Genomic DNA, 27,230 nt, shown 5'->3' on the forward strand with positions numbered 1-27,230 from the left:
TGTGTTTCCTGTTTTTCTGCTCTGACATTTGCTGCAAGGAACAGGCGGAGAAATGGTTAGATCTTTGTAATTTTCCAAACAGGGCCATTGTTGAAAGGGGTCTGCGTCCTTCTGGGGTGTGTTTTCTAGGTATAGATTTCAAGGCCAAGGTTGCTTTATTAATTAGACTCTTCGGAGGAAAACACCCTTTTTAAAGTGCAACTCAGTGTAACACTGTTGATTCTAGTTCTGAGATAAGACCTATTTTTTGCCTTAAAACATTGCATGAAATAATAGATACTTTGCTGTTTCAAAGATCACAGTTATCTGTGGTTTGTTTTAAGTGGCATTGCCTAATTTGCTTGTGATTATAAATTAAGCATAAACTTTATTCACAGTGGTAGTTGAAGGTTCATATTTTAGTTCCCTGGCCTCTCTCTCTTCATAAAAGGCCATGAGCTTTGTGACCTTGTCTCTTTTTCCTGCACAGTTTAACATTTACCATGAGGCCAAGGATGCTTAGATCCATGACAGCAGGCTGGAAAGGCTCCCAGTTGAGCTGATTTGTGTGTATCTCATAGGTCTCCACTTCAGTCATGTGGAATGTTGTTACTGTTTCTAATTTCCATTGATCTTGGCTGGGGACCATTTTGTATGTCCACATGGAACCAAGATTTTCATGAACAGTCTTTGGTATTGCTTTGACTCCTATGTTTTGGTGTCTATGGATCTCAATAAGAACAAGAATTTCACATTTGCTCCTGGCTTTATGAGACTCAGAAAATGTTCTTATTAAAATATACTTTATGTAAAAATTACTCCTGATTTACTCACCTAATTTAAAATTTTATAACAAATTAGGTGGAACTTTTTACAAACTTGGGCAGGTGTAAGACATGGTAAAGCATTTAGCTGGCATTGTCCAGTCTGGAGCATTGATACTTTCATTCCTACAGGTGAATTGGTGTGTGATACCTGAGCTTTAGTTGTTCATATTTTCCCTGGTATTCTAGCCCCTTAGCTTATAAACATTGCTTCATTCATCCCAGAGTAGTCTTCAGTAAAGTGTTCCGATGAATGACCAGAAGGCACAGTCTATGTCTCTAAAAATTTGTGCTTCAAAATCTGCATAAGAAATTTTAGATCAGTACATCAGTGCCTGACTTTGTCTTCTGAATGTGGTTTCTTGGTATCAGCATGTGGGATGAGAGAGGGAGAGAGACAGAGACAGAGAGGGGGAGAGAGAGAAACACACACACACACACAGAGAGAGAGAGAGAGAGAGAGAGAGAGAGAGAGACAGAGAGAGAGACAGAGAGAGAGACAGAGAGAGAGACAGAGAGAGAGACACAGAGAGACACACAGAGAGAGAGAGACAGAGAGAGAGACAGAGAGAGAGAAACAGAGAGAGAGAGAGAGAGAGAGAGAGAGAGAGAGAGAGAGAGAGAGAGAGAGAAGTCCTTGAGTTACAGTGACAGACTACACTGGAATAGGAAATTCTATGACTTGGGTAATTTGCCTTGAAGGGAACTAGAGAATCAAAAACAGTAAAAGCAAACATGTACTCATGTGTTTTTAGGCCCCAGAAGAATATCTTTCACAAGAAAAAGTTAGCAAACTGTTCTAGGAGTTTCTTAGCAAAGAGCTAAGACATTGTTTCTAGTAGGTGGGACCCAGAAAGCTCTAAGATGAGATCAGAGACATGACATTGAAGCTGGTTGAGACACTCTGTTCTGAGGCAGGAAATCTGACCTCTCACTGTTTTTGTTGCTTATCTAGAAACTACCTTTCAATGAAATTTTAAAACATAATGACAAATATACCTTCCTCACCCTCTTTGCTTTAGTCATTTCTGCAACTTTTAAAAATAAGTTGATAATTTGTTTTAATTAAAAGATGATACATATTTTTAGGGACAAAACTATCTAAACATGGGCCACTGGCAACATGACCCTTATGCCTGGGCCCTTTCATGTACAGCTTTATTGCTAACCATTCCTTTAAGGATTGCATTTTCTAACATTTGAATGTGCATAGAGCTTGAGAGGAGCTATTTTCTTAAAGTACATTGCTTGGCCAGATGCAAAATAGGAATTAAAAGTATTTATTAGTTCTGACAAGAAATGTAAAAGGAGACTTTAAGCATCCATGACTAATGTCCTACATCAGAACATTTTATTACCCTTCTCTGAAAACTGGTGTCGGCCTCAATAAATTACCGAAGTTATAAATGTTTAGCTAATAATATAGAGAGTGGCATTGGTAGTGTTGGGCCCCAGGGAGTTATGTGATAGAAACAAAGAAAAGTTTAGAAAAATATCTGCTTTCTGGAACCCTTTCCTCCTCTTCACGTCGGTAATTTAACATTTCAACATTGCAGTAAATAATACAGCCTGTATGGATCATTTGTACACTAGATTGTAAAGCCTTTCAGATCAAAAGCTCAAAGGAGGCAAAGAGTCTTGTGTGTAGTATTTCTATGTGTATATAACTATAAGTAAATCATCCACAATCACTTAGAATGATCCACGTGCAATCACTCAGAAAATCACGGTAATTGTTAGTGTGTCAGAAATGCTCTACTATGCAGTAGACCCTTCTTATGGCTGAGATTTCCATCTGATCTGTTCAATAAACTTAACCTTTCCTCTTTCACTTCTAGGTGTCAACTCTCAGCTGTCCTACAGCATTGCTTCAGGGGACAGCCTTGGACAGTTTGCAGTGGATAAGCATGGAGTCCTCAAAGCCCTCAAAGCTTTGGACCGGGAAAGTCAGTCCTTCTACAACCTGGTCATTCAGGTCCATGACTTGCCCCAGCCTCCTGCCTCCAGATTCACAAGCACAGCCCAAGTCTCCATCATCTTGTTAGATGTCAATGATAACCCACCCATGTTTCTTTCCCCCAAGTTGACGTACATTCCAGAAAACACACCCATTGATACTGTTGTCTTCAAGGCTCAAGCGACAGACCCAGACAGTGGCCCCAACAGCTATATTGAGTATACTCTCCTGAACCCTGCAGGAAACAAGTTCAGCATTGGGACCATTGATGGTGAGGTGCATCTTACTGGAGAGCTGGACAGAGAGGAAGTTTCCAATTACAGCCTAACAGTGGTGGCCACAGACAAAGGGCAACCACCTCTGTCGTCCTCTACTGAGGTTGTGGTTATGGTCCTTGACATCAATGACAACAACCCAGTTTTTGCCCAGGCTATGTACCGAGTGCAGATTAAGGAGAACACACTCACTGGAACAGATATAATCCAAGTGTCTGCAGCAGATAATGATGAAGGCACCAATGGGCAGGTTCGCTATGGCATCGTGGGTGGAAACACACATCAGGAGTTCAGGATCGACTCGGTGACAGGGGCCATCACAGTGGCTAAGTCTTTGGATAGAGAGACAATCCCTGCTTACATTTTAACTGTTCAGGCCACGGATCGGGGCAGTAGCCCCAGAACAGATTCCTGCACGGTCGCCATCACTTTACTTGACATGAATGATTTTGTTCCTGTATTTGAGCTGTCTCCGTATTCTGTGAATGTTCCTGAAAATTTAGGGGCCCTGCCCAGAACCATTCTCCAGGTCAGTATACTTAAACACAGCAGGGTGTATGGTACTGTTAAGACTTCAGGCCAAAAGGTTTCCTTTTTGAACAGTGTTCAGGATCTACTCCCTCCTCTCACTGTCAGGGGCAGATAGATGCAGATATAGAAAGCCTTGGACATCAAAGTTTATTAGCATCATGCCTGAGACTTATGTCCTAGGTATATATTCATTTTGCACACATTTGTTCATTTGAATATTTTCAAATTGTGTAATACTATGAGAATAATATCCACATATAAGGCAGTGTCAAAGTTTGGAAGAGTTCATTTAAAATGCTATTTTATCTCCGGCTTTTTACACAAAAGAAAAACCATGGTGTCCATTTTTGGGAAGACTTCCACAAATTCTGCCCATTGGTTTCTTCATAGATTTCTGCAGGTATGTCTACATAGTACATACTATTATTTGCTACTTCAATTACAACATCCTTAGACTTATTTTTTTATGTATGAATGTTTAACCTACATGTGTGTATGTACATGTTGCATGTGTGCACCATGTGTGCCCAGTGATCAGGGAGGCCAGAAAATTGCATCTGATCCCTTAGAATGGGAGTAACAAATGGTTTTGAGTACTACATAGGTAATAGAGACTGGACTCGGGTCTATTGCAAGAGCAACCAGTACTCTTATCTCCTGAGCTGTGTCTCCAGGACTCTACACCCTTGCTGCACTGTCTATACCCCTGTCCCCTGTTATCTCTCAGTTGGCCCACATGCTTCACATGTTAGGTGACTTAATGTAGTCATGTGACTACTCTCCCCTGTAGGTGGTGGCAAGAGATGATGATCAAGGACCAAATAGCCAGCTCTCATATGTTTTGCTTGGTGGAAATGAAGACAATGCCTTTGCCCTTACTGCCAGTGGTGAGCTTCGGGTGACCCAGAGTCTGGATCGGGAAGCAAGAGATCACTTCGTCTTGGTTGTCACAGCTGCAGATGCAGGTGTGTCCTTGCTGCTTTTGTGGGTCAGATACTCAGTAGAAAATGAATAAGGTTTTATTTGTTACCGAATCACGTTTACTGAAATTTACTAGTGCTTGAAATTTACGTGGAGTATTGCTAATGAGATTTCAGTGGTAAATGGTAAGAGCCTCCTCACTGAGGTGCAGCTTCTGCATAAGAAAATTTCCTTGCCCTCAAGCTACCTGAGCATCTATGAGTGTGACCTTTTACTCCCGACACACTAAGGGCAATTTTTATTGTGAACGAAATTTATATTAATATGGCATGCTGAAACTACCATTGAATGCAAAGTTCCATGCAACCAGAGTGTTTCAAGGTCCCACTCAAACACCAATGGGGGATTTTGAGATTATAGCTAATGACATATTTCAAGGACAGTGCCTCTCATCTTTAATTGAGCATTATCCTCCCTTACATTGACCCTTCCTTCCTAACCTCATTTCCTCTCTGGACCTTGTGAAGAAAAGTAAAGTCCTTTCTATTTTTAGTATATATGAATTACCTTTGTTACATTATATGCACTATTTAAAATTCCAAGGGAGAGGGACAGAATGTAATTCACCAGCGACATACAGATTAATCTGATTAATCTGAGACCTGCTCATTAAGTCCATGCCAGCATTTGTCACAGCTCTCAGGCTCTAGATGTATGCATGCTTCCAGAAAACTCAATGGAAATTGACTTTACAAACCAGTCAAGGTGCCTGGTGTGGTTGAATTCAGGAGAAACTGGGAGTTGGATTTTAGCCCTGAGGTTTTATTGCTGAAATATTCCAGCCTCAGCTGTCATCACTCATTAGAGCTGGAAGCATGTGGTCAACCCCAGACACTCACAAACACAAATATGGTTTGTGCAAAGGAAGTGGCAAGATCAGAAACTGGATGGGGGAACGAAGTCCCTCAAGGCATCTGTCTCCATAAAACTTGTGGCACCAGGAGGGCGTTCCAGTGGTGGTGACTATTCTGGGGTGTGGGAGGGAAGGAGGATTTAGAGGTACAATGTAGGGTGATTTGTGATGGGCAGGGCACAACACACAGAGGGTCCTGGCAGGGAACTCTGACTTAGGAACATTCCAAGTCAGGAGGCATGACAGGAAAAGACCATACCACTTTACCTAGATGACCTTTTCCTCTAAGGATCCCTAAGGATATCAGTGGGCTAGGCAGCAAATGAGGTGATGTTGGGTAGGCAAAGTGATGCTATTATTTTTTTAATAGCCACCTGTGTTAATCATTACAAAGTTTTATAGAGGTTAGTCTTTTCAGTACAGGAATTTTTGTTACCATCTGTACTATCCACTATTAGTATGGGGAACATTTACTCTTTGCTGTGTGTCTCATAGCCAGTGAATGGCAATGTCAGAATGAAGACGCTCTCAGAGTACTCTAATGTTTAGGAAAGGAGGATTTGGAGAAAGTATTCACTCCCAAGTCATCTGGTAGATAATCAGCCAGGGCACAGCCAGTACAGAGAAGGGGAGAACTTTCAATTCAAATCACTCTTGTATGAATTCTAGTTATTCCATTATCTGGGTGGATTGTGTCATCTTTCTCTACCTTAGCATCTTCTGTGAAATGGTGCAACGATGTCTTAGTTTTAGTTTCCTGGCTGTGCTAAAATACTTTGAAAAAAAGTAAAGGCAAAGGCTTGGTGTACTTCACAATACTAGGTGACAAGCCCTCACTGTGTAGAGGTCAGGATGACTGAAGTACACCGTGGTCACATCACACCTACTGTACAGAGCAGAGGTCAATGTTCATATGCATGCCTGTACACCTTCAGCCTGTTCTCTAATCTTTCTTCAGCCCGGGGCTTACAAAAGAGTATGGCCAACAGACATTCCAGAGAGATCTTTGGTCTTAGTTAACCAATAAGAAAGTACTTTACAAGCATGCACACAAGCCAACATAACCCAGACAATTCCTCAGTGAGACTCCCTTTTCAGGTGATTTTTTTTTTTTTTTGGTTCTTTTTTTCGGAGCTGGGGACCGAACCCAGGGCCTTGCGCTTCCTAGGCAAGCGCTCTACCACTGAGCTAAATCCCCAACCCCTCAGGTGATTTTTGATTATGTCACTTTGACAAAAATGGACCAGCACAAAGAATAAACATACAGTTCTTCTTGTGAAGTGTAATCACGTTCTATTGGTTAAGCTGCTCAATTTTATTCCAACTCTGCTGTATACACAAAAATTTAATAGTAATTCCCTACACTAATTGGTATCAAAATTCCCACTGAAGACCCTGAATGTCACATCTGTACCCACAGACAGAAAAGCAGATATTGTGTTGAAATCTGGGCCTAGTCAACTCAGTTGTCAACTTGACATACATAGTCAGAGTCATCTGAGGGAGTCTCAATTCAAGAATTACCCAAATCAAATTGGCCTGTGGCCATGTCTGAGGAATTGTCTCAATTGTTGATTGATGTGAGAGGGTCCAGGCCATTCTTAGGCTGTGCCACTACTAAGAAGGTGGTCCTGGATATTATAAGAAAGCAGAATCATAATCAATCCATAAGAAACGAGCCAGTGAGCATCATTCCTTTGTGGTCCCTTCTTAATTCCTTGCCTTCAGCTTCCTACTTTGTGTTCCTGCCCTAATTTCCCTCAGGGATAGACTGCTATTTTCAAGTATAAGCTGGCTAAACTCTTTCATCTCCCAAGTTGCTTCTAGTCATGTCTATCTGGACAACAAAAAGTAAACTGAAAGATTTCACTAGAATACCATCAAGCTATTGATGGTGTTGTCCTTGATGACCACAGCCTACACCCAAATAATTTCCACACTTATTTATTTATTTTACATTTATGAAAATTTTATACTTGAGTATTTTATTTACTTCAGCCTCACTCCCCACAACTTCTCCTGTGTTCCACTCATTCATTCCAAAATTCACAGCCTCTTCGTTAAATATTATCCTCATGCACATGTCTGACTATGATCTCCCTGAATCCATTCAGTGTTCCTCATGTGTACACATGTTTGGGGCTGACCAATCTGGCATAGGATAACCTATCAGGGTACTCATCCTCGGAGAAGACTGATACTCTCTTTCTCAACCCTCATTCATTCTCTGTTGCTCTTTATCTAAGGGAGGGGCCTTGTGAGATTTGTCCCACTCATGTTCAATAGTTATTGGTGTCAACGTACATGTCTTGTTTAAATAATTTAAATGGAATTTAACTACTTAGAATGATAAGAGTTTCCTTAAGAGCCATAGACTAACAAAATCCCCATTGTGAGGCATGGGAAACTTCCCTTCGAACTGTTAGGAAGAAAGTCCAAGGAATAGCTACACCCAAAGCAATACAGGCTTTCTGTTGCCCTTGGAGTTGACAGTAAGACTCCAACATTTTTGATGTTATAAATTATTCCATGTTCATTGTAATACCAATATTGGTGGTATCAGGTTTCAGAGTCTACAATTCAATCCTCTTTTTTAGGATTGAAATCTCTGGTAAGGTACTTAAAGTACACACTGGCCACCATAATTAACAGTTAGAGCAGTAGGTGACATGAGAAAATGCAGAAAAATATGAAGGATTTGAGATATCAGATGACATCTTGTCAAACTCATATTGTTTGCAGATCAAGGAAATATCGTAATGCTCTTCAGAAAAAGTTTGAATTTTATTCCAAGTCTTCAAATTACCTTTGTTCTACTCTCTTGAAACCCTTACCTGCTGGCACTCCAGAATTGACCAGCTATGGCAATATGCCAAAACTGATGCCAGAGAATATTAGCCAGGCAGAGGCCTAAACCCCTGACTTCTTTCCTACTAAACTCCAGAATGGTAGCCTCACTGTGTTTTAGCTAGTGACTGTCTGCATGGCAATGCGGAGAAGCTCCCTGTCCTGTGCTCATGGTAAGCCTCATTCATCCTATCAATCTGGGTGAAAAACTAAAGCAGAACAGGGCATATAAAAACAGCCCAGCTTTCTAACAGCATCAAAGTACTGAACATACTGCAGCTTAATCAAACATAACAGTCTGCTTGCCTTCAGTCAAAGATAGGGCTGCCTCACCAGCTTTATGTGTTGAGTGTTGACATGTGTCACGTGTTGCTGCTTACTTTTGTTTCTTCATAAGTATGTACTGTCACAGGGTAGAGGCCTTTGTGAACCCGTGCTGCCCCCATCATTAATGAATAAATGCCATTCCGGTTCTCCAGATTGAGGAGATCATGCTGATACAGCTAATGTCCTTCGCAGGGTTATAGGCCCAGTTTCTATGTTGGCTCCCCTGCAAGGGTTTACAAACAGTGTCATCACAGTATAGAGTATACAGGATGTCTTTGGTATAGTAAACAGCACGAGCAGAGTAGCCAGCATGCTATAGTTAAAAGTTTACTGTGTAATGTTTATTATAAAATATAAAGTCTACCCTGGAAATATATAGACCCTTAGTGTTCAACTTAGAATCAGAGACATCTTCCATGCTCTAGCCACACCGCTTTGGACATATTGCCTGTAACTTATTAATAATATTAAGGCTGGTACATAATTTGTATTGCACAAAATAGGTAAGAGTCTGGGTTATTTGCTATTGACAGTAGGTCTCATGTTTGATAGACATGTATCAAGCTTAGTAGGGCCACAGTAAATAGTTGCAACTCTGACCTCCCATCAGTGTTTACACAGCTGGAGAGGGGAAAATCTTTCCATTTTCTATCCAGCTTCCTCTGTATATTGAGTCTATTAATAAGTGGGCTCAGGTTCAGCAAGGTTCACAACTGCTCCGAGTGGATCTCATGGTTTTCCTCTCCACTGTAACTCCTCTGCTCCTGTGACGGCAAGGGTGACAGTCTCTTCGATGCCTGTCTTTTCTCCTGCATGCTATGTTATTCAAAAGGCAGCAGATGAACCTTTGTATTAGTCATGGTTCTCTAGAGTCAAAGAACTTGTGGAATGTCTCTAAATATTAAAGGAAATTTTTACAATGACTTACAGTCTACAGTCCAACTAACCCAACAATGGGCAGCTATGAATGGGAAGTCCAAGAATCTAGTAGTTGTTTAGTCCCACGAGGGTAAGTGTTTCAGCTGGTCTTCTGTATAAGCTGGAATCCTGAAGAAGTAGGTTCCATCACATGTGCTGGCAAGGAAGTACAAGCAGGCAAAGAAGAAAGAGGAGGAGGATGAAGAGGAAGAGGAGGAGGAGGAGGAGGAGGAGGACGAGAATGAGAACGAGAACGAGAACAAGAACAAGAAGAACAAGAACAAGAAGAGAAGATATTGTCCTTATGTAGGCCACCAGCAGAGAGTATGGGCCAGATTAAAGGTGTGTACCACTCCTGGATTTGGAACTTGCTCTCTCTCAGGCTGGCTTTGAACTTGAAAGATCTACCTGCCACTGGAGGATTTTTAAGATAACAATGGGATACAGTGATCTGATTTATGAACTTATAGGTTTTGATGGCTATTCTTGGTTGTCAAATTCCCTACCTGGGACTAAAGGAGTGTAACACCTTGCCTGGGTCTAAGCTTTTCATGATCTGGATCAAAGGTTTATGTCATTCAGTGTCAAGATCCAGGTCAGAAGCCTGTGTCTTCCAGCCCCAAGACCCAGATCACAGGTGTGCCCTCCATTTCTGGACTGTAGTTCATTCCAGATGTAGTCAAGTTGACAACTGGGAATAGCCATCACAACCTTAAGATCATAAATTCGATTACTGTATCCAATTGCTGTCTTTTTTTTTTTTTTTTGGTTCTTTTTTTCGGAGCTGGGGACCGAACCCAGGGCCTTGCGCTTCCTAGGTAAGCGCTCTACCACTGAGCTAAATCCCCAGCCCCCCAATTGCTGTCTTAAAATCCTCCAGTGGTTACCCTTGACCACATGACAAGCTACTCAGGCATGTCTGGCCTGTTTGAGCTCCCCAAACATTCCCTAGCCCTTTACCTTGAGCAACCATGGCATGGAACTCCAGCTTCCACTTTGTCTCTGACTTCCTCTTTGTGTCATAATGTGATAGTCTTGGTCTTTAGATAGTCTCACATAGCCTAGGCTGGCTTGGAACATGTTATGTACTCAAGATGACCTTGAACTTCTATTCTTAGTTTTGGGATTATAGAGTTGTACCACAAGGCTTAGTTGATAAGGTGCTGAGGACTGAACCCAGGGCTTAGTGTATTCCAGGTAATTGTTTTGCATGTAGCTATAGAATCAAATAAATCAAGCACTTAGTACAAAATCTGGGAAGGTGATGGGGGATCTTGGAGTAGTCAGAGAGAGAGGTAAATATGATCAAAATATGTTGTGTGAAAATCTCAAATAATTGAAAAGATATTTTAAATTCTAAAGCTATCCCCCTCTCGCTTTATCTCATAGAAACGAGACTCACGCAATGGTTAGATATGCAGCAGGTCTCTTCCATTCCCCTCTCCCTGACACATCAGGTTTAATCTCCCTCCTTCCTGATTTTCCTCACTCAACTCACATTTGAACATGATATCTTAGTAGGTGGGTCTTCGTCCTACTTCCAGTGATCCTGAGGCCTGTCTTGCTGCTTGTCAGTCTCCAGCTCCATCACAAATTCCAGCATATTCTGGAATTTTCAGGACCTGTTCCTTCTGTCTAGAAGACTCTTTCCCTCTACTCTGCCATTCCTCTGGAAGCCCATCCCCCACACCCCAACCATCCCCCACGCATCCCCCCACCAATAAAAATTTAAATTCTAAAACCAAAAATTTCAGAGCAGATTATCAAGAATTAGTTTAAACATGTTTTATTTGAGATATAATGAGAAATAATTTTATAGAAGCCAAATATAAACCATTATTTCTTGGAAAAGGCATTTAAATAGGCACACCACTTAGGGGAATGATGGAAGGCTGTAGGTACTACCTCTGTGTACCCTTGGGTGCTCGTGAGAAGAAATCAAAGGACATTATTTGCTCTCAGAATAATAGCTAGATAGTTATTTAATACTTTTCAAAGCTCTTGACTTTAAAATGAAAGTCCAACCCCCCTGGCTGATGATTGAACTCAGTTGAGGTCTTTAGCTACTAATGCATTCATGAGTGGGCACCATGAAAGTGAGTTCTTCACTGATTTTCCTTGTTTCCACCATATTGTCTTTTACAGAGCATTTATGAGTTTCTTCTTTGGGGATTGACATTTTTTATTAAAAAAAACTATTTAGGAATTAAGAAAAGTATTTATGATTCTGCATCCTTAAAGTAGCTCTTACAAGAGGCTATTTGTAAATTATAGTCTTGCATTTATTAGCCTCATCATATCAGGAAATTCAAGGGTTTCATACAGTACTTGGTGTGTTTGCAATTTGCTGACATGACATGTGTGATGTACTTCACATACATGTATAGACAGTTTGTGGCTCTGCATTTAAAAAGAGGATGAGATTAATCTTAGTATAAATAAAGTGCTTCATCCCTTATCAGTTTGTTGCTTTAGACAGAAAGTTCTAGAATGACTGTGAGCTCAGATAATTAACTGGCCTATGGGGAAATTTTCAGTTATCAGCTTCTCTAATGAAAGGCATTTATCATTTGGCTGAAAGACAAAATGGCTGCATTCTGAGGCAGGGTGGGAATTGAGTTTTTAATGGAGGGAAACATGTTGTGTTTGCAGAATTTAACCTGGAAATTCAAAGAACCAAACACCATGCACCATCTTCCTGGTGAGGAGATGACAGCACTTTGAATTAATACTGTATACCCCATTGTTTAGTCGGGGGAGGGTCATTGGCTCACAAATGGATCCGTGATAAAGAAGAGGCTAGATTGGTAGGCAGGAACTTGCACATGTGAAGGGAGTTTTATTGACTATTTCAGAAAGGTTGCATTTTGTTGATATGATTATGCCTGAGAAAAAAATTGCCTTGTGGATTATGGTGAAGATTTTAATAATAAAAATTGCAACCATGAGCCAATGCATGATACAGTGGTGGATTTTCCTTCAGTTATCAGAAACCACTGGAGCTTCTTTGTACATTTGGGTCTAAGGTGACTCTTTATTTCCAAATAATGATCTTTTTATTTCTAAAAAAATGTTCTTTTTATCCAGGAATTTAGTAATTCATACTTTACTGGTAAGTTAAAATGTTAATTTCAAAATTATTTTTTCATTTTCTTTATTTTCTAATGAGACTTTGCATCATAGCTCATAAATATTTAATTTTTTTTTTTGCTGTATAAAGTCTGGCCTTTAATACTAAAATGCTTTACCACAGACGATTTTATTGTCTAGAGATTAAAACAGATAAAAATTTAACTTCAAGCAGTGCTGAATCAGACCTAGGATTTCCACCATATTTCGTAAGAATAAAAGGTAATAAAGCCACCTGTTTTGTTGCTCTTGTGTGAGCTTTGAAGCTAAGGACACACGAAGTCTAACAGCAGTGAGGAAAGACCTTTCCCAAGTTACAAAGCTTCCCACGGCTTCACAGGGAAACCTTACGCACAGCAGATCCAGATACCGGGATTCTGTTAGCCTGACACTTGGTGTTTCTACTGACTGGCACAGCAGGTGGAGTTCAGTATTTGGAGACAGCTCTGCTGTTTCATGGTTTCAATCTCTGGGTGTCTGTTTTCACTCTGAAAACAGCAATTCTTCACACTGTGCTTTTTGTCTGAATGAAAGCATTAGCTGATATTCAATTTTTAAAATTTTAAACATTTCTGTAAACTCCCCTTGCAATAAGATTTTAGCCAATTTGACTACACAATGTACTGATGCAAAGGGCCACATGTAGCTGTTTGCAGACCATTACTAAAGAAAGCTATTTCTTTCTGTACACCTTATCTGTCTGTAGAGTACAGCATATCCTGATGATATTGAGATATGAACACATGCCAAGCAATACCCATCTATGTGTATTTGGTTTATTAACTCATGCTCACAGAATGAGTAAGTGGTCATAACACAGTATTATGTATGTATATGTATATGTATGTGTATGTACATGTATATGTATGTGTATATGTAATTAGATAATAAAGCTCAGTCACATTTAAAATGTCTCATGCACTCCATTTGCTGTGCTCACTGCATTCAAGTGTAAATATAGCCAGCAAACCTTTCATGTCAACACTGAGTGGCTAAACTTCAGACCATTTTCAGGGGTGATTTGATAACTGTGAGAAAAATGACCCAGTCTCACAGTCATAAAATGTCTGGACTTTATTGCATCTAACACATGTGTCATCATGGGGCCAGCACACTGGGCTGCACACTGCATGGTGGCTATCGGGAATGAGATCTGCTTTGCAGAGAAGGAACAAACCAGGGTGAAAGTTCTATTTTTTTCTGCTCTGGTCTTTCCCACCGGGAAAAAAGTGTGTGTACTGGTAAATGAATAAAATTTATTAATAAAAAGTAACAAATAAGGGATGCTGAGCACCACAGGAACAAAACATATGTAGTGGCGAGGAACTGACATAAAAATTCCAATTTTGTGTAGACTCCAGTGGTATAGTCTAGTTTGTTATATTTATGTATGTTTTCTGAAAGAGTGCTTGCCAGAACCATTTTCTTTTGAAACTAGTTCTTTAAGCTTACTTAAATTTCATTTTGACATCTTTGAGCTTACTAGTCATAAGGGTGGAATAAAATTAATCGGTTCTCAAATCCAAAAACAGAGAATATAACTCAGAAGCCAGGGGTAGTGAGCTTTCCCTTCATACTGTAAAATGTAGGAGGCTGCTTATAAATTTATCCATGTTTATCCATTTACGTGAAGGTGCATATATAAATAAACAGACATACATGTTTTTATGTAATGCATACAATTTTACAGATTGAAATTTGAAATTCCTGTATTTTAGGATTACTAATTATAATTAGTTTTTTTCTTTTTTCATTTTTGGATTATAGTTGTTATTTTGACTTCCAATTCAAGTGTCTTTCTTAGCTCCAGTCATTAGAGGTTCCTGAGCCACCGCCTCTGGTTGGTTTGTATACTTGGTCTCTTCATTAGGTCGCACACCACTGTATCCTGCCTCTTTCTCTGACTGTGTCTGGTTCTGATAAACGAGTCCAGATGAGATGCAACCATCTGGCTTTATTATAGCAGTGTTATCAGATCTGTTGGGGGCTACACTTGGCTCTATCTTCTCCTGGGATGTAGATTTCATTAGCCCTTCTGGGTGTATGCACTTAGGATACACCTTTGACTTTTGTCCCCTTTATTGCTCTCTGACCCCGGCCATAGGCTGTCATCTGCCTTACAAAATGATTTTTAGACCATTGCACCCTGGTCCACAGTCAGTCTGTAGCACTGATTTCCACATGTAAAATGAAAGAAGCTTAACAGACTATACACGTACGTTTGGTGTAGACATTTACGAAGAGAAGTAACAGTTTCTTCTGCCCTCCATTCATCTTCCAAATTAGAGGAAAGCCGATGAATGACAACGGAGAGTGAGGATGCCAACGTTGGACTTAGATTAGTGAATGGAGGAAAGGATGTTGAAAGAATTGATAACTCCCTTTCTTGTCCATAGTCTGAATTAAAAAGAGAAGATCCAATTCTTTACATTTCAGACTACCAGTAGAATGAAAAACAGCATCTGTTTCATGTAATATGTTTTTAAATGAGAACTGCCCACTGTATTAAATATGCCACTGTAAATCTGGTATTAATAATTCAATTATAATACTGGGGCTGAAGAATAGGGTCAATGGTTAAGAGCATGGAACAGTAATGTCTGGCTGGAGGATAACTCAGTGACATACTGTTTTTCCAAAGGGCCTGATTTACATTCCAGGCTCCTATGTCAGAAGGATCTTGTGCTTGTAACTCCAGCACAAGAAAATCTGATCCATTCTCTGTCCTCTGCATACCACTGTACTCATGTGCACACTACCTCCAAAAGAAGCCAGTAATAAAGATGTGACTATATATAAACATCTGTATGTATGTATATGTGTATGTGTACACGTGGGTGCATGTGCGTGTTCATGTGTGTGTGCGTGTGTATGTATGCGTGCATGTGTGCATATGTGTGCATGTGTGCATGTGTGCATGTGTGTGTGTGCGTGTATGTGTGTGTGTTTATGGGCCAAGTTTAATTTTGATTTCATGATTGGCATACTCATGTTGAGAAACACTGGCTGAAGGAAGTTGTAAGATACTTGGTGACTAAGAACTATATCCTGTCTGTCAAGACTACTGTAGAAATGAGACTTACTGGACAGTAGGGGACTTTCTCTTATAGTTTTCCTGTCATTTTCTCATCTGACGTGAACAACAATGACTGCTGAAATTGATGTTATATGTGGGCAAAGTAGAATCTGGGGCCGGCATGGGGGTGGTGGTGGTCTGATAAACCTTTTTCCCTCAACTAGAAGTAAAGAGTACTAAGGACAGAATTCTTGTCTTGAGTTTGTTATATCTCATTAAAAGGCATACATTTAAATCTCCATTTGCTGCTGCTGGAATCTTGATATATTCTTGTGCTCACACAGATGCATGGAACCTGTCTAGCTGATTCTTTTTTAATGGAGGCAGGCAGAGGACTGTGAACATGAGAGAGATTGTAAGCTCCCATGTCATTAAAATAAATACAATTGAGCATCTAAGAAATGCAATGCAGATATGGGTCTCAAACAGCAATTCTCAAAATACTGTAGCTTTAATATTTCACTTGTGAGAAATTTTCTGTCTGTGCCAAGACTATTGAGTCAGTATGTCTCATGGTCTGAAGCATGGTCTCTTTTAGGAGGGCCTTGCCACCTCCTGTCTGAGTTTGTTCCCAGAGCTTGGGGACAGCACTGGATATTTTCACAGATCATTGGGTCATGAGGCTCTTCCCTGGCTTCACCTTCGGGTACATTCTGGGCAAACATTCTAGGCTGGGACCCATATTTCCATCCTAGCTCTATTTCTTGCTAGTCTTTAGCTTTGCAAAAGCCCCTTGATTTTTTTAACCCCTATTTCACTCTCATGTACAAGAGAGCTGACAGGAGTGTTCTTTCCCAGGATGGCGACAGTCACCATCAGCTTTGTAAAGACGTGCGTGGGCACTGAAGGACCCAAGAGGAGCTTGTTTCTCATCAACATGTTCATGAGATTTTAATGCAGGGCTTTCTCAGGTGCTTGCAAGACTACTTTGTGTGTGGAAGACTCTGAGCATAACCTTGCTTCTCCTTGCTTCTGCTAGTCAACTATTCAAAATGCGAGTGTGTTTTTAAAGATTGTAATGGACTATAAGTAGAATATATTGGGACCTAATTTTCTGTCTTTTAATGTAAACCTGTTTCCTCATAGTATTTCAGTGGTCATGCATTTTTAACATATCTTAATATAAATAAAATGCCTAATTTAATATAAAATAACTTATTTAGAAAGGCATAGACACGTATACAGTTTATGACATCAATTTTCAACTTGCAGATCAAATTCAGTGGTTAAGTGTCTGGAAGGGGCTATTTCACTTCACTCTCATGTAGGCTCTTTTATCTGATATATAGTTGGCTTCCTATACCGGACCCATTAGACAGATCACCATTGTGTCAATCTATAGTCTGCTGATTGTGGCTCCTTCATATTTGATCTCCCAGGCTGTTTGGTCCTGTGTCTTGAGAAACCACAAACTTCCATTTGGAAGTCATTTAAATTGTGGCAAAAATAAATATCACCAAATGACAAGATTACTAGTAAAAAAAATAACACAGGAAGGCGATGAACCTCAACATTGCTCTGTGATGATAAAGCCATTCCGCAAAGCATATGCCAGCCAACCAAAAGTGTGGCTTTCATCTCAGAAGACGTGGGATAATATGAGGACTGTGTAAGCTTCCTATGCAGGAAGAAGCTTTGGGAAAAAGACAAGTAACCCTCAAAGAGAAAAGGGGAATGTCTAGGCTTCATTTTGTTTTAGTTAAAGGCTGTGAGTTGCATCCCCTATGCTTTTATTTTGAAGAATTAGCACTTGAAAAATGGTTTTGAAAACACAACCAAAGATGATTTCCCCTTCAACTATGAAGGCAACCCACAGAATCCTAACCGTTCACCATTAGATATGACTGTTAAAGCAGCACTTGCAGCTTGATGAGGGTTCACTTTTGACTAAATGATGACAAGGGCAGAAATACTTAAAATGACATATTACATGTTTAGAGGAAGTAGCAAGCAGATGTAATATGACTTTTATCAGCCCATCCATATAAAGATTTTGCTGGAATATAACCTGAAGATTTTGTCCTCACTATAAACAAGTGTTGATTACACAGAAGAGTGGCTTAGATAGTTGAGGAGTCTCACTGGATATTCAGGTTGACGTGCTGATGGTCTCAGGTCTATGTGGTTTGTAGACCTGCACAGTCAGTGGCTGGCTCATTCCTGCTGGCTGTTCCAAGTCTGATATGCACTATTGTAATCAATGTCAGATACATTATGGGTAGTGTGTCTTCTGGGGTGTTGTTTCCTGCTTTGATGCGTCTGTATTTTTGAAATGTAAGAGAAGCATGCCAATGTGTTTTTGTCATGAATAGGCAGTTCAGACCTTAGGACACTAATAGGGGAAAAATGAAAGTTCTGTTGCATTTTTCTTCCAACAGAATAAAAATGTCATGTCTTATGCGATTAGAAATTATCCCACAACCCTATCTAGCTAAGAATTGTGAAATGCAAACATTAAAGTATTATTTTCTTTTATTTCAGGATCACCAGCCTTGACAGGAACAGGGACAATCAACATCATTGTAGATGATATCAATGACAATGTCCCCACTTTCGCCAGTAACATGTACTTTACTGCAATTCCTGAGGATGCCCCGACGGGGACAGATGTCCTGTTGGTAAATGCCTCAGATGCAGATGCTGCAACAAATGCTGTCATCAGGTCTGTACACGGAACCCTATAACATATTCCTCACCAACTCTGGTCTTTAACAGCGCATGCTATCTAACTTCAGTGGGGATTCCATATTAACACTCCATACTGCTCCTGTGAACCATTGTCAGGCAACTATCCTGGAACTGAGAATTAGACAGTGGCATGTTCGCTTCTTCTAACCCTGTACATATTTATTGCTGTTTCATCATTTGCAGGGTTCTTTGATGACACAGCTGTCTTTCTTATTTATTTATTTATTTATTTATTTATTTATTTATTTATTCATTCATTCATTCATTTATTTTTGCTATTTGTTGCTAATCCTTATTTTTACATTTGGTGTTCATCATGGCATTGGGAAGTTCTGCACTATGCAGCTGGCTGGTGTTAACTAGGGCTTTGTAGCTGGGATTAGGGTACTCAGAAGAATGCAGCATGGCATTACCTGCAGGTGCTTGATCAGGGTAAGGTGGAGATTAGGTTCAGTTCTGCCCTCTCTCTCCTCACAGAGATCCATGACTTGTCACTGAGCCCTCTAACAGGGTGACTTTTGACATGATGACTCTGAGTTTCAGAGCTTTACATGGGAGTTGCTAGTTGTAGTTAAGGTCTGGCTTAAAAGTATCATGCATCACTTCCAGAATGTTCTAAAATAAAAAGCAGCTTTACCAGTAGAATAAATACACCCCAGGCCTGCAGGGAGAAAATTTGAAGACTTTATAACCAAGCAGTAGCTCCAATATTAACATGTTTCCTTCATCTAGAACTTTCTTTATATAAATCCTGGTAACAGAGGGCAGCAGTGTAGATGTTTGTTTAAAGAGATGCAGAACTTGTAATGTGTAATGTTTGGCCAATAAAGCCCCATTCTCTTCTCAGCTTGTTCTAAATGGATAAGGAAAGACTTCCCTATTTTCAACAGATAATCCTTGGAGACACATTCCTGTAATTGTGTGTGGGCTGTGTGAGTTAGGTGGGTAAGAGCACAGTGGGTGAGAAGACAGAATCTGCAAAGGTCTGAGATGTCATAAAAAGATAACATGCATTAATAATATGATGATGGCATATATGCATTATATGGTAATGGACTTATTATCTTTGTTATTTGTCATTTATTTTGTCATTTGTTATTAATTTCTCATGAACAAAGGCCTATTGGGAAACTGGTTTCTTCCTGCTGGCAGGGATAAGGGCCCAGAGTCAGTCCTATTTAATAAACATTGAGTTGCTGATCAAGTCCTTGTTAGATAAGACTAGAGCTCTGCTTCCATTGAACTTGCATCCTATGCCAGGTAGTCAGTGAAATGTAATGGAGTAAGAGTTTCTTACATGTGGTTGTTCTCTTGAATACAAAAGAAAATGACCTAATTAGGGGAATGTGGGGGGTATGGCGGCCTTGTTTATCCTTATTTTTACTGTGACAAACGACACTCATTCTGTGGAACCTGTGGACCTGCTTGGAAATGTTCCAAAGAAGGAAGGGTTAACTCTGGCCACAGTTTCAGAGACTTTAGATTGAATCCAGGGCTCTGGGCCTGGCATAATGGAGATTAGCATGACTGTAGAAACATGTGGTAAAGAGAGTTGCTCTCTTGATGGTAGCCAGGAAGCAGGCAAGAGTCACAAGAAGGACAAGTGCCAACATAAACCCTTCCAGTGTATGCTCCAGGGACTCACTTCTACCTAGCAGGCCTCGCTGCCTACTGCACCAACTTCCAGTAGTCTGTTCACATTTTATGTTTGGGCCAGAGCCTTTTTGATTCCTGAAGGCACTCTTGCAGACACATCCAGAAGTATCCTTTCCCAAACTTCCAACGTTGTGTCCAATCAAGTTTCGGCATTAATTGCCATGGTTTGTGAAGCTGTAACAAAATATTTCAGAGTAGCGAGCCTACAATTTGCTTTGACATATTGCATGTAATAGTAGATGGTGGAAAGGACTAAGGTGAAAGCAAGGGAGGGACAGTTTCTATGGTGACTACTGCTGCTACATCCTCTGGAGGAGATGATGCTGCACCAGCAGAGAAGGGGAGAGCAGATGCAGATGGACAGATCCCTGAATCCCTTTGAGAATTTTAGGGGCCTCACCAAGAACTTAGCAGATGTCCTCCCTCAGGTGTTGTCAATGTGTTAGAAGAACCAGGCAGAGGGATGGACATGAACAGGTCCGAGTGGAGAAGAGGCTGGAGAGTTAGAGGAAGAATCTTAAGGCAACCTAGGATCGTTTAGGCTATGGTATAAAATTACGATTTTTAAAATTTACCTGCATATCAGTAACCATTGGCCTGTTTTAAAGTCAAGGTGCAAATATAGACTCTGTGCATTCAAAATGAATGAAGGAGGCAAGGCCTAAGACTCTACAGAAAAAAGAATGGAGGCTTCATAAGCATTGCTTCACATAGAGATTCAAGCATATGCCAGGGTCCTCTGTGCTTAGCTGGTGCAAAGAAAAGTGAGAGACTAAGACCACGTGATTGAGCCCAGAAGTAGTACACAGTTCAAGCACAGAATGAGCGTCATTTGTTACTTAAGCCTTTGCCTTGAACAGCTGGATGTCTGTGGTACTGTTGCCAAAGTGGGGAAACTGGATGAGAAACAATTTTAGAGCAAATCAAGAATTTTTCATTCATTTATCCTGTTCGTGTGCGTGTGCATGTGTGTGTGTGTGTGTGTGTGTGTGTGTGTGTGTAGACATATGTGTGTCCCCATGTGCAGTCCTCCCATCCTATGATTTATATTGTTTCAATTCCTGAAAGACTGAAGTCCTCTGTTCAGCTGATACTCAGTACGTTTTGATGGAGGTTTTAGGAGAGATCAATCCTAAAGCTTAGTATTGGAATGGAAACCCTCTCCAAAATGAGCACGTAGCACATTATGCTCAAAAACTGATTCCTTCAGCCAATAACCCGCAAGGTTGACTTTCCCTCAACCCCTTATTCTCAACAGTCTTCCAATCTGATTTTTAGTCATTGTGTAACTGAACTATGGCTACTAAAGTATACTAAAATAGGAGATGAGGGAAACCTGTGGAGTTCCATATAGCGTTCAGTCTTTTTCTTCTACTTCAACCATCCTTGATCCCTCTCTTTCTCTCTCTTCTCTGAGAAGTCTTCTTCTCGATAAATCTGTTTGTCTCAATCACCATGGTCCTCTGGTCACATATAGGTAGCGATCTGAATTTCATCTTTTCTACAAAGCAGCTAAATATTTTCCACAGCATTTCCTGCACACACACACACACACACACACACACACACACACACACACACACGCACACACACACACACAGAGAGAGACAGACAGAGACAGAGACAGAGACAGAGACAGAGAGACAGAGAGACAGAGAGACAGAGAGACAGAGACAGACAGACAGTGATGGACAGAAAAAAATAGAGAAAGAAAAATAGAGAGACAGACAGAAAAAATTAGAGAGTTAGATGGAGAGGATGCAGGAATTGATTTCTTTGGCAGTTCTCTGTCTGTGTTTATTACTATCTACTATGTCTGAACTTCCTCTGTGATTGTGTTACTCTCTGGTGAGTTTGCTTGCCTGATGTTTCTGTTTGCATTCAGAACTCAATGTGCTCGGTACTCCTCACCTTTCTTGTGTTGCTCCTTTGTTTTGTGCATTTAGAAAAATATGATATTGTCTGCACTCCCAATCCACATCTTCTGGCTAAGGTTGCTCTTGCACCCGATTGATCCATGGTCACATTCTTATGCTTCCTCTCTTGTCAAAGCTCCAGTTCATACTACACTTACTTATGCCATGCCTGAACCTACTGGAGAGAACATTGTCTTCCCTGAATCCTGGATATAATCTGTTCTACATGCTACACTAAAATATACATGGTGCATAGGTACTTATGCCTATGTGTGGGTTCACTGCTCAACACTTAGCTATTCAGGCAGTTTAGCCCTGCATTGCCTTGCTCAATGTGTGATGTGGAGGCAGGCTGGAGCTACAGGCCCCTCAGTCAGCAAAAGCATCAAGTCATTAATCACCTCCACACAGATGCATTAGTGTTGTCTGTGCAAATGAAAGAAGACATTCTAGGAAAAACATAGGGTGAGTATCAAGTCTCTGAAGCTGGAGAAACTTAGGTATCACGCAAAGAAAGCCTGGGCTCCATGTGAATGGATCTCGGAAAACTAATGAAGAGATTAAAATATTCTGTTTCTTATGGAAAATAAACACGAACAAACAAACACACACAAGAGAAGGTTTAGGGCCATAGCATGCCTCACTGGCATTTTGGGACAATCCTATTCTGTATTGTAGAAAGTAATTCAGAGAAGGTAGAACCTTAGTCAGTGACAGAATGGGCTGTGTCTAGAAATGAAGCTCAGGCATTGGCTGGCTTGGTCTTTCTCAATAGTCTCTTCGTATTTGCTGTTGCATATTTCCCAATCTCTAGATTCCAAGCACCCAATAAATGAGCTCAGCACCTCCCAGGCTTATTGTGTCCCCCCAAAGCCAAGCTTTCATCGTCATAAGATCACTTTCTGGACTAGTGAAAGGATAAGGACTTTCACAAGTCATGCAGCCATGCTCACACCCCATTGTAGCTCACACCAAAGCTTAGCATATGGCCACCCGAAGATCAAATCTGGCTCATTGCTGCTTTTGTTGTCTGACCTCTGATCCCAGTCATATAGTCTGAATACAAAAAACACCTCTGTGGTATCTTACACAAGTTTCCATAGATATCTTGTTGAGGCTGAAAACACTGACCCTTTATGAAAAGGTTGTCTAGGACTCTGCCTTTCTTCCTTTGAAAACAATATTCTATTATCAGCTTAGCTCCTACCATCTGTCCTTCCTTCTTTCCTTTCTTCCTTCAATCCTGCCTTCCCTCTTTTTCTCTTTCTCACATAGTTTTACTAGGTAACACGGGCAAGTCTGAAACTCTAGGCTGGCCTCAAGCTCACAGCTATCTACCTGCCTCTACATCCAAGTACTGGGATCAAAGGCATGCATCCCCATGCTTAACCCCAGGTATGGCATTTCTTATCTTCATTATATAACTTCACTTGAGTTTTCCAATCTTAATATCACAGTATGGTGGGCAAAGAGCATGTTGAAGTCACCAGGGTTAAAGCCTTAATCTAGATGGGCCATTTGTAGCTCGTGAGTTTCCTTGTACATAGATTTCCCCCATAGATTCAGATACATCATCTACTAAAAGTCTAAGGCTATAACTAAATGGTGAGAATTGTTTTGCATTTCAAGGAAAGAATATACAAATTGCCTAGAGTGTGTCACACAGTAAGGAAAATGTTGGTCATATGTTGGAATGTTTAAAGAACAGAATAGGCATTCATCTATGAAAAGAACGGTTCAGGACATCATAACCCTGAGGGTCCAGAAGTCCAAGATCACCCACACTGATGAGACCCCAACTGAGCCTCAAATAAACGAGGTGTCAAAATCCTACCACAGTCTGTATGTGGCAGTCTAGAGATAGGCTTGTGCTTCTTCCCACTCTTCTCTACTTAGAAGCATAAATTAGCAAGTGATGGCTGCTACATCATACTTCATAGTTGGAATAAACTTTTTATGACCTCAGAATTTAATAAAGCCCCTAATAGGAATCATGTTAATATGGGAGTTAATATTTATAAAAATTTTAAAATCTATTATCTATTTGAACAATCCTACAGGCAGCATTATGACCAATGATATGAAAGAATGTTTCTAGCAAAACCAATTACATCTTTTTCCTAATAAATTATTGGAAAACGCCTATAGCTATTGAGAGAAACCAAACTTTCAGAGTAGACACCACATGCCCCTCAGGACCCCATTCTCCAGAAGCTATCAGAAAGGCTTTTTTTTTTTTTTGAGTATTTTACAGGCCTTGGTTTCATAACTTTTAGAATGTTGTCTATAAATGTTTGACATTTTTACTTAAATAAGGAGAAAACTGTGGAGGGGGTAGTAGTTGTATCTTGCCATAAGGCTCTTCAACTCCAAGAAATACAGGACAATTTATTCTCATTTAGGCTTCATTCTGGCATATATGTATGCCTCAAAGGACAAAAGTCTGAATAATGCCAACTACTTTATATATCCTTAAGCCACTTCTTAACCAAATATTCCTAATTCAGTTTTATAGGACTACTGTTTTTGTAAATATGAACTCTGTAATATATCACATTCATAAAATAATACAGAAAGGCTGACATTTGCCTTCAGCCATAGGCACATCAGGAAATATGCACATTGCTGTTATGACTTGAGGTATGTGTTTCTTGCCCTGTAGTTTCCATTAGACATACCCCATTGCTCACATGGCCAAACCAAGACACACAGCTGACTCCAAGGAGGACATCTCCTTTAAAAAGGAAAGCTTTTTAATGTCATCTACCTTTTCTGCTCTGCAATTTGTGGACTGCAGACTGTTCTGTGATCCATCAGGTCAAGCTGCTTCTCGGACTGTCATCCTGGATTCTACTTCAGAAATAAAATCAGGAATAGGCACCAATTGCCCCCTCTTCAGAGAAAATGGAGGAGCTGTGCTTCTCCTGAGAGCTCCTGGATCTGTTTACCATCAAATTGACAAGGAAAATGTCATCCTTTCTTGGCAGGGAAATAGTGAGGCCATCTGAGGTGCGAGCTATGAGGCAACGTGGAAGCAGAAAAGGCTCTGTATGCAAACAGCGGGTTTGCTGTGCTGGAGAGCCAACATGCTGCAAATCCAGCATTTGTCATTAAAGAATAATATCCCCAAATGATTCTCTTTATTATAGATAAAGCATAGGAAAGAGATGCTTTATAAGGTGTTTTAAAAGTATCCACTTGTAATTCTGGTCATTAACTCCAGTGTTAGGAAAAGGTCCTGCGGTTGTAATTTCTAGCTTATTGTGCATATGGCAACTGGGCTCTAGGCCTACTTTGTGGTCTTACATTGATCTGAGAGTGTGGAGACTGCTAAGGATCTTGTACTGCTCTTGTGGTCATTGAACACTTTAGGATAACGATTGCTTCTATGACAGCTGCAGAACATTTCAAGTCACAAATTAATATCTGGGTTTCTTCACTGCTGTGCGTTCAAGTTCTTTTGTTAATATCTACATTTTCACTTGTTTTATTATTTATTTATTTATTTAATTTAAGGAAAGCAAGGTGTCATGAAATCACAGCTAAAGGTGACCTGCCTCTCTTTGCTCTCTGCCTCAGTTACAGTATCATCGGTGGAAACTCACAGTTCACCATCAACCCATCCACGGGACAGATCATCACTAGTGCACTGCTGGACAGAGAAACCAAAGATAATTACACTTTGGTCGTGGTTGCCAGTGATGCTGGATCTCCAGAGTCTCTTTCCAGCTCTACTAGTGTGCTGGTGTCTGTTACCGATGTTAATGACAACCCACCCCGGTTCCAGCATCACCCATATGTTACACACATCCCATCTCCTACTCCTCCAGGTAATTCAATGCTGAGGTCACTCATGTGTGGCTTATCAGACACTTTCTGGGAAGAGAGCTACAAGACATATATTTCTAATACAGCCTAATCTGCAAACCCCTAAAAATCTGGGTGTGAGGTTCAGATTCAATGAACCTGAAGAGATTCCAATTCCTGTCTTGTCTATTATCTTCTTTTACCCCAATTAGGTGTGTACAGAACTTCACACTTGACACAGCTCCCTAGTTTTAATTCTCAAAATGCTTCTTCAACACAGTAAATGAGAAAAATAGATCCTCTTCGTTGTCAGTGATGGCTTTCATCTGACATATCATTTGAATGTAAGTTCCCAAGAGGAGGAACAACATCTTTAGTCCTCATATCAGTTTCCTGATTGTTGAAGGAAAATGAATATTCAACTTCAATATTTTATAGACTTATTTTCAAAATGTTGCATGAATAACTAATTTTCAATACTGGATACTTTTACTTCCAGTCTCCCTTTTGTTTATGAGCCCCTTGTGAATTGCCGTCTTAGGAACAACATGAATTTATCTTCCTGCATTAAAAAGTAGTTTACCATTTATTTTGTAAGTAGTGGTATGCTGTCTTAGGATCTAAGCAGACATTCTTAGATTTGTAGTTTTTGATGAAATTATAAACAGTAAAATATACAAATAAAAGTACTACCACCTTTTCCCTGAATATATTTTACTAGAAGAATAAATTAATGGATTCAGTATTTCTCTTCATACTTGATCTTCTACTACCTACAGCATATCTGATACCAATTGAATAAATAAAATCTACAAATGGATGTGCCAGGTTGCTATAAAAATGATAGGGAGGCATAGATCCCTCTTGAGAAAATCTAGCTCGAACGATGCTGCTGCATGACTGTGATCCAGCCTCTGTGTGATGTACAGAGAAGACTCCTCTAGGCAAAATGAAGTGCTGGTCATGATCTCATTGGATTAGTATAATTAGCAAGACTCCTTGGCTTTTAAAGAATTTCTAGCTTTCTACTTTTGTCAATTCTGTGGGGATATGGGAAAAAGCATTCTGAATGAGATATTGATCTTTGAAAACAGTCCTACTGGATGCTTCTCTCTATATTTCCACCACGGTCTGTTTTGAGGGCATCCTGCCAGACACTGATTCTTGATATCCAAATTGAGTTCCCTCTTCGTTTCTTATTCATTCTACTTTACACTTTCTTAAATCTATTGCGCATGTCTGTACATGCATTCACGTTATCTCTATGTAGTGGTAACTCCAAGATCAAACAGTTTTGCCAGGAAACAAAGGAGGCAGTGACCCAAAAGCAGCGATTGGGATGGAGCACGTTTGTGGACAAGTTTTCACAAAGAGCAATTCAATGGTGTTTTCAAATGCTAGGGACTGGTGAATGGTTTCCACTGAGATGGGGGGTGTGGCTCTTGGAAGAGCTTATGAACTCTAGT

General features: G+C 40.2%; 1 protein-coding gene across 1 annotated transcript in view; it reads left to right on the forward strand.

Moving 5' to 3' along the window:
- Positions 1-27,230, forward strand: part of Fat4 (FAT atypical cadherin 4) — a 129,428-nt gene that overhangs the window by 66,846 nt on the left and 35,352 nt on the right. Inside the window, exons 5-8 of the mRNA NM_001415042.1 lie at positions 2,642-3,564; positions 4,357-4,531; positions 18,179-18,359; positions 25,537-25,787. Coding sequence (NP_001401971.1) covers positions 2,642-3,564; positions 4,357-4,531; positions 18,179-18,359; positions 25,537-25,787 — 1,530 coding nt within the window. The remainder of the gene's footprint in view (positions 1-2,641; positions 3,565-4,356; positions 4,532-18,178; positions 18,360-25,536; positions 25,788-27,230) is intronic.

This window comes from Rattus norvegicus, chromosome 2 (assembly GCF_036323735.1).
Source record: "Rattus norvegicus strain BN/NHsdMcwi chromosome 2, GRCr8, whole genome shotgun sequence".
Classification (NCBI taxonomy): Eukaryota; Metazoa; Chordata; class Mammalia; order Rodentia; family Muridae; genus Rattus; species Rattus norvegicus.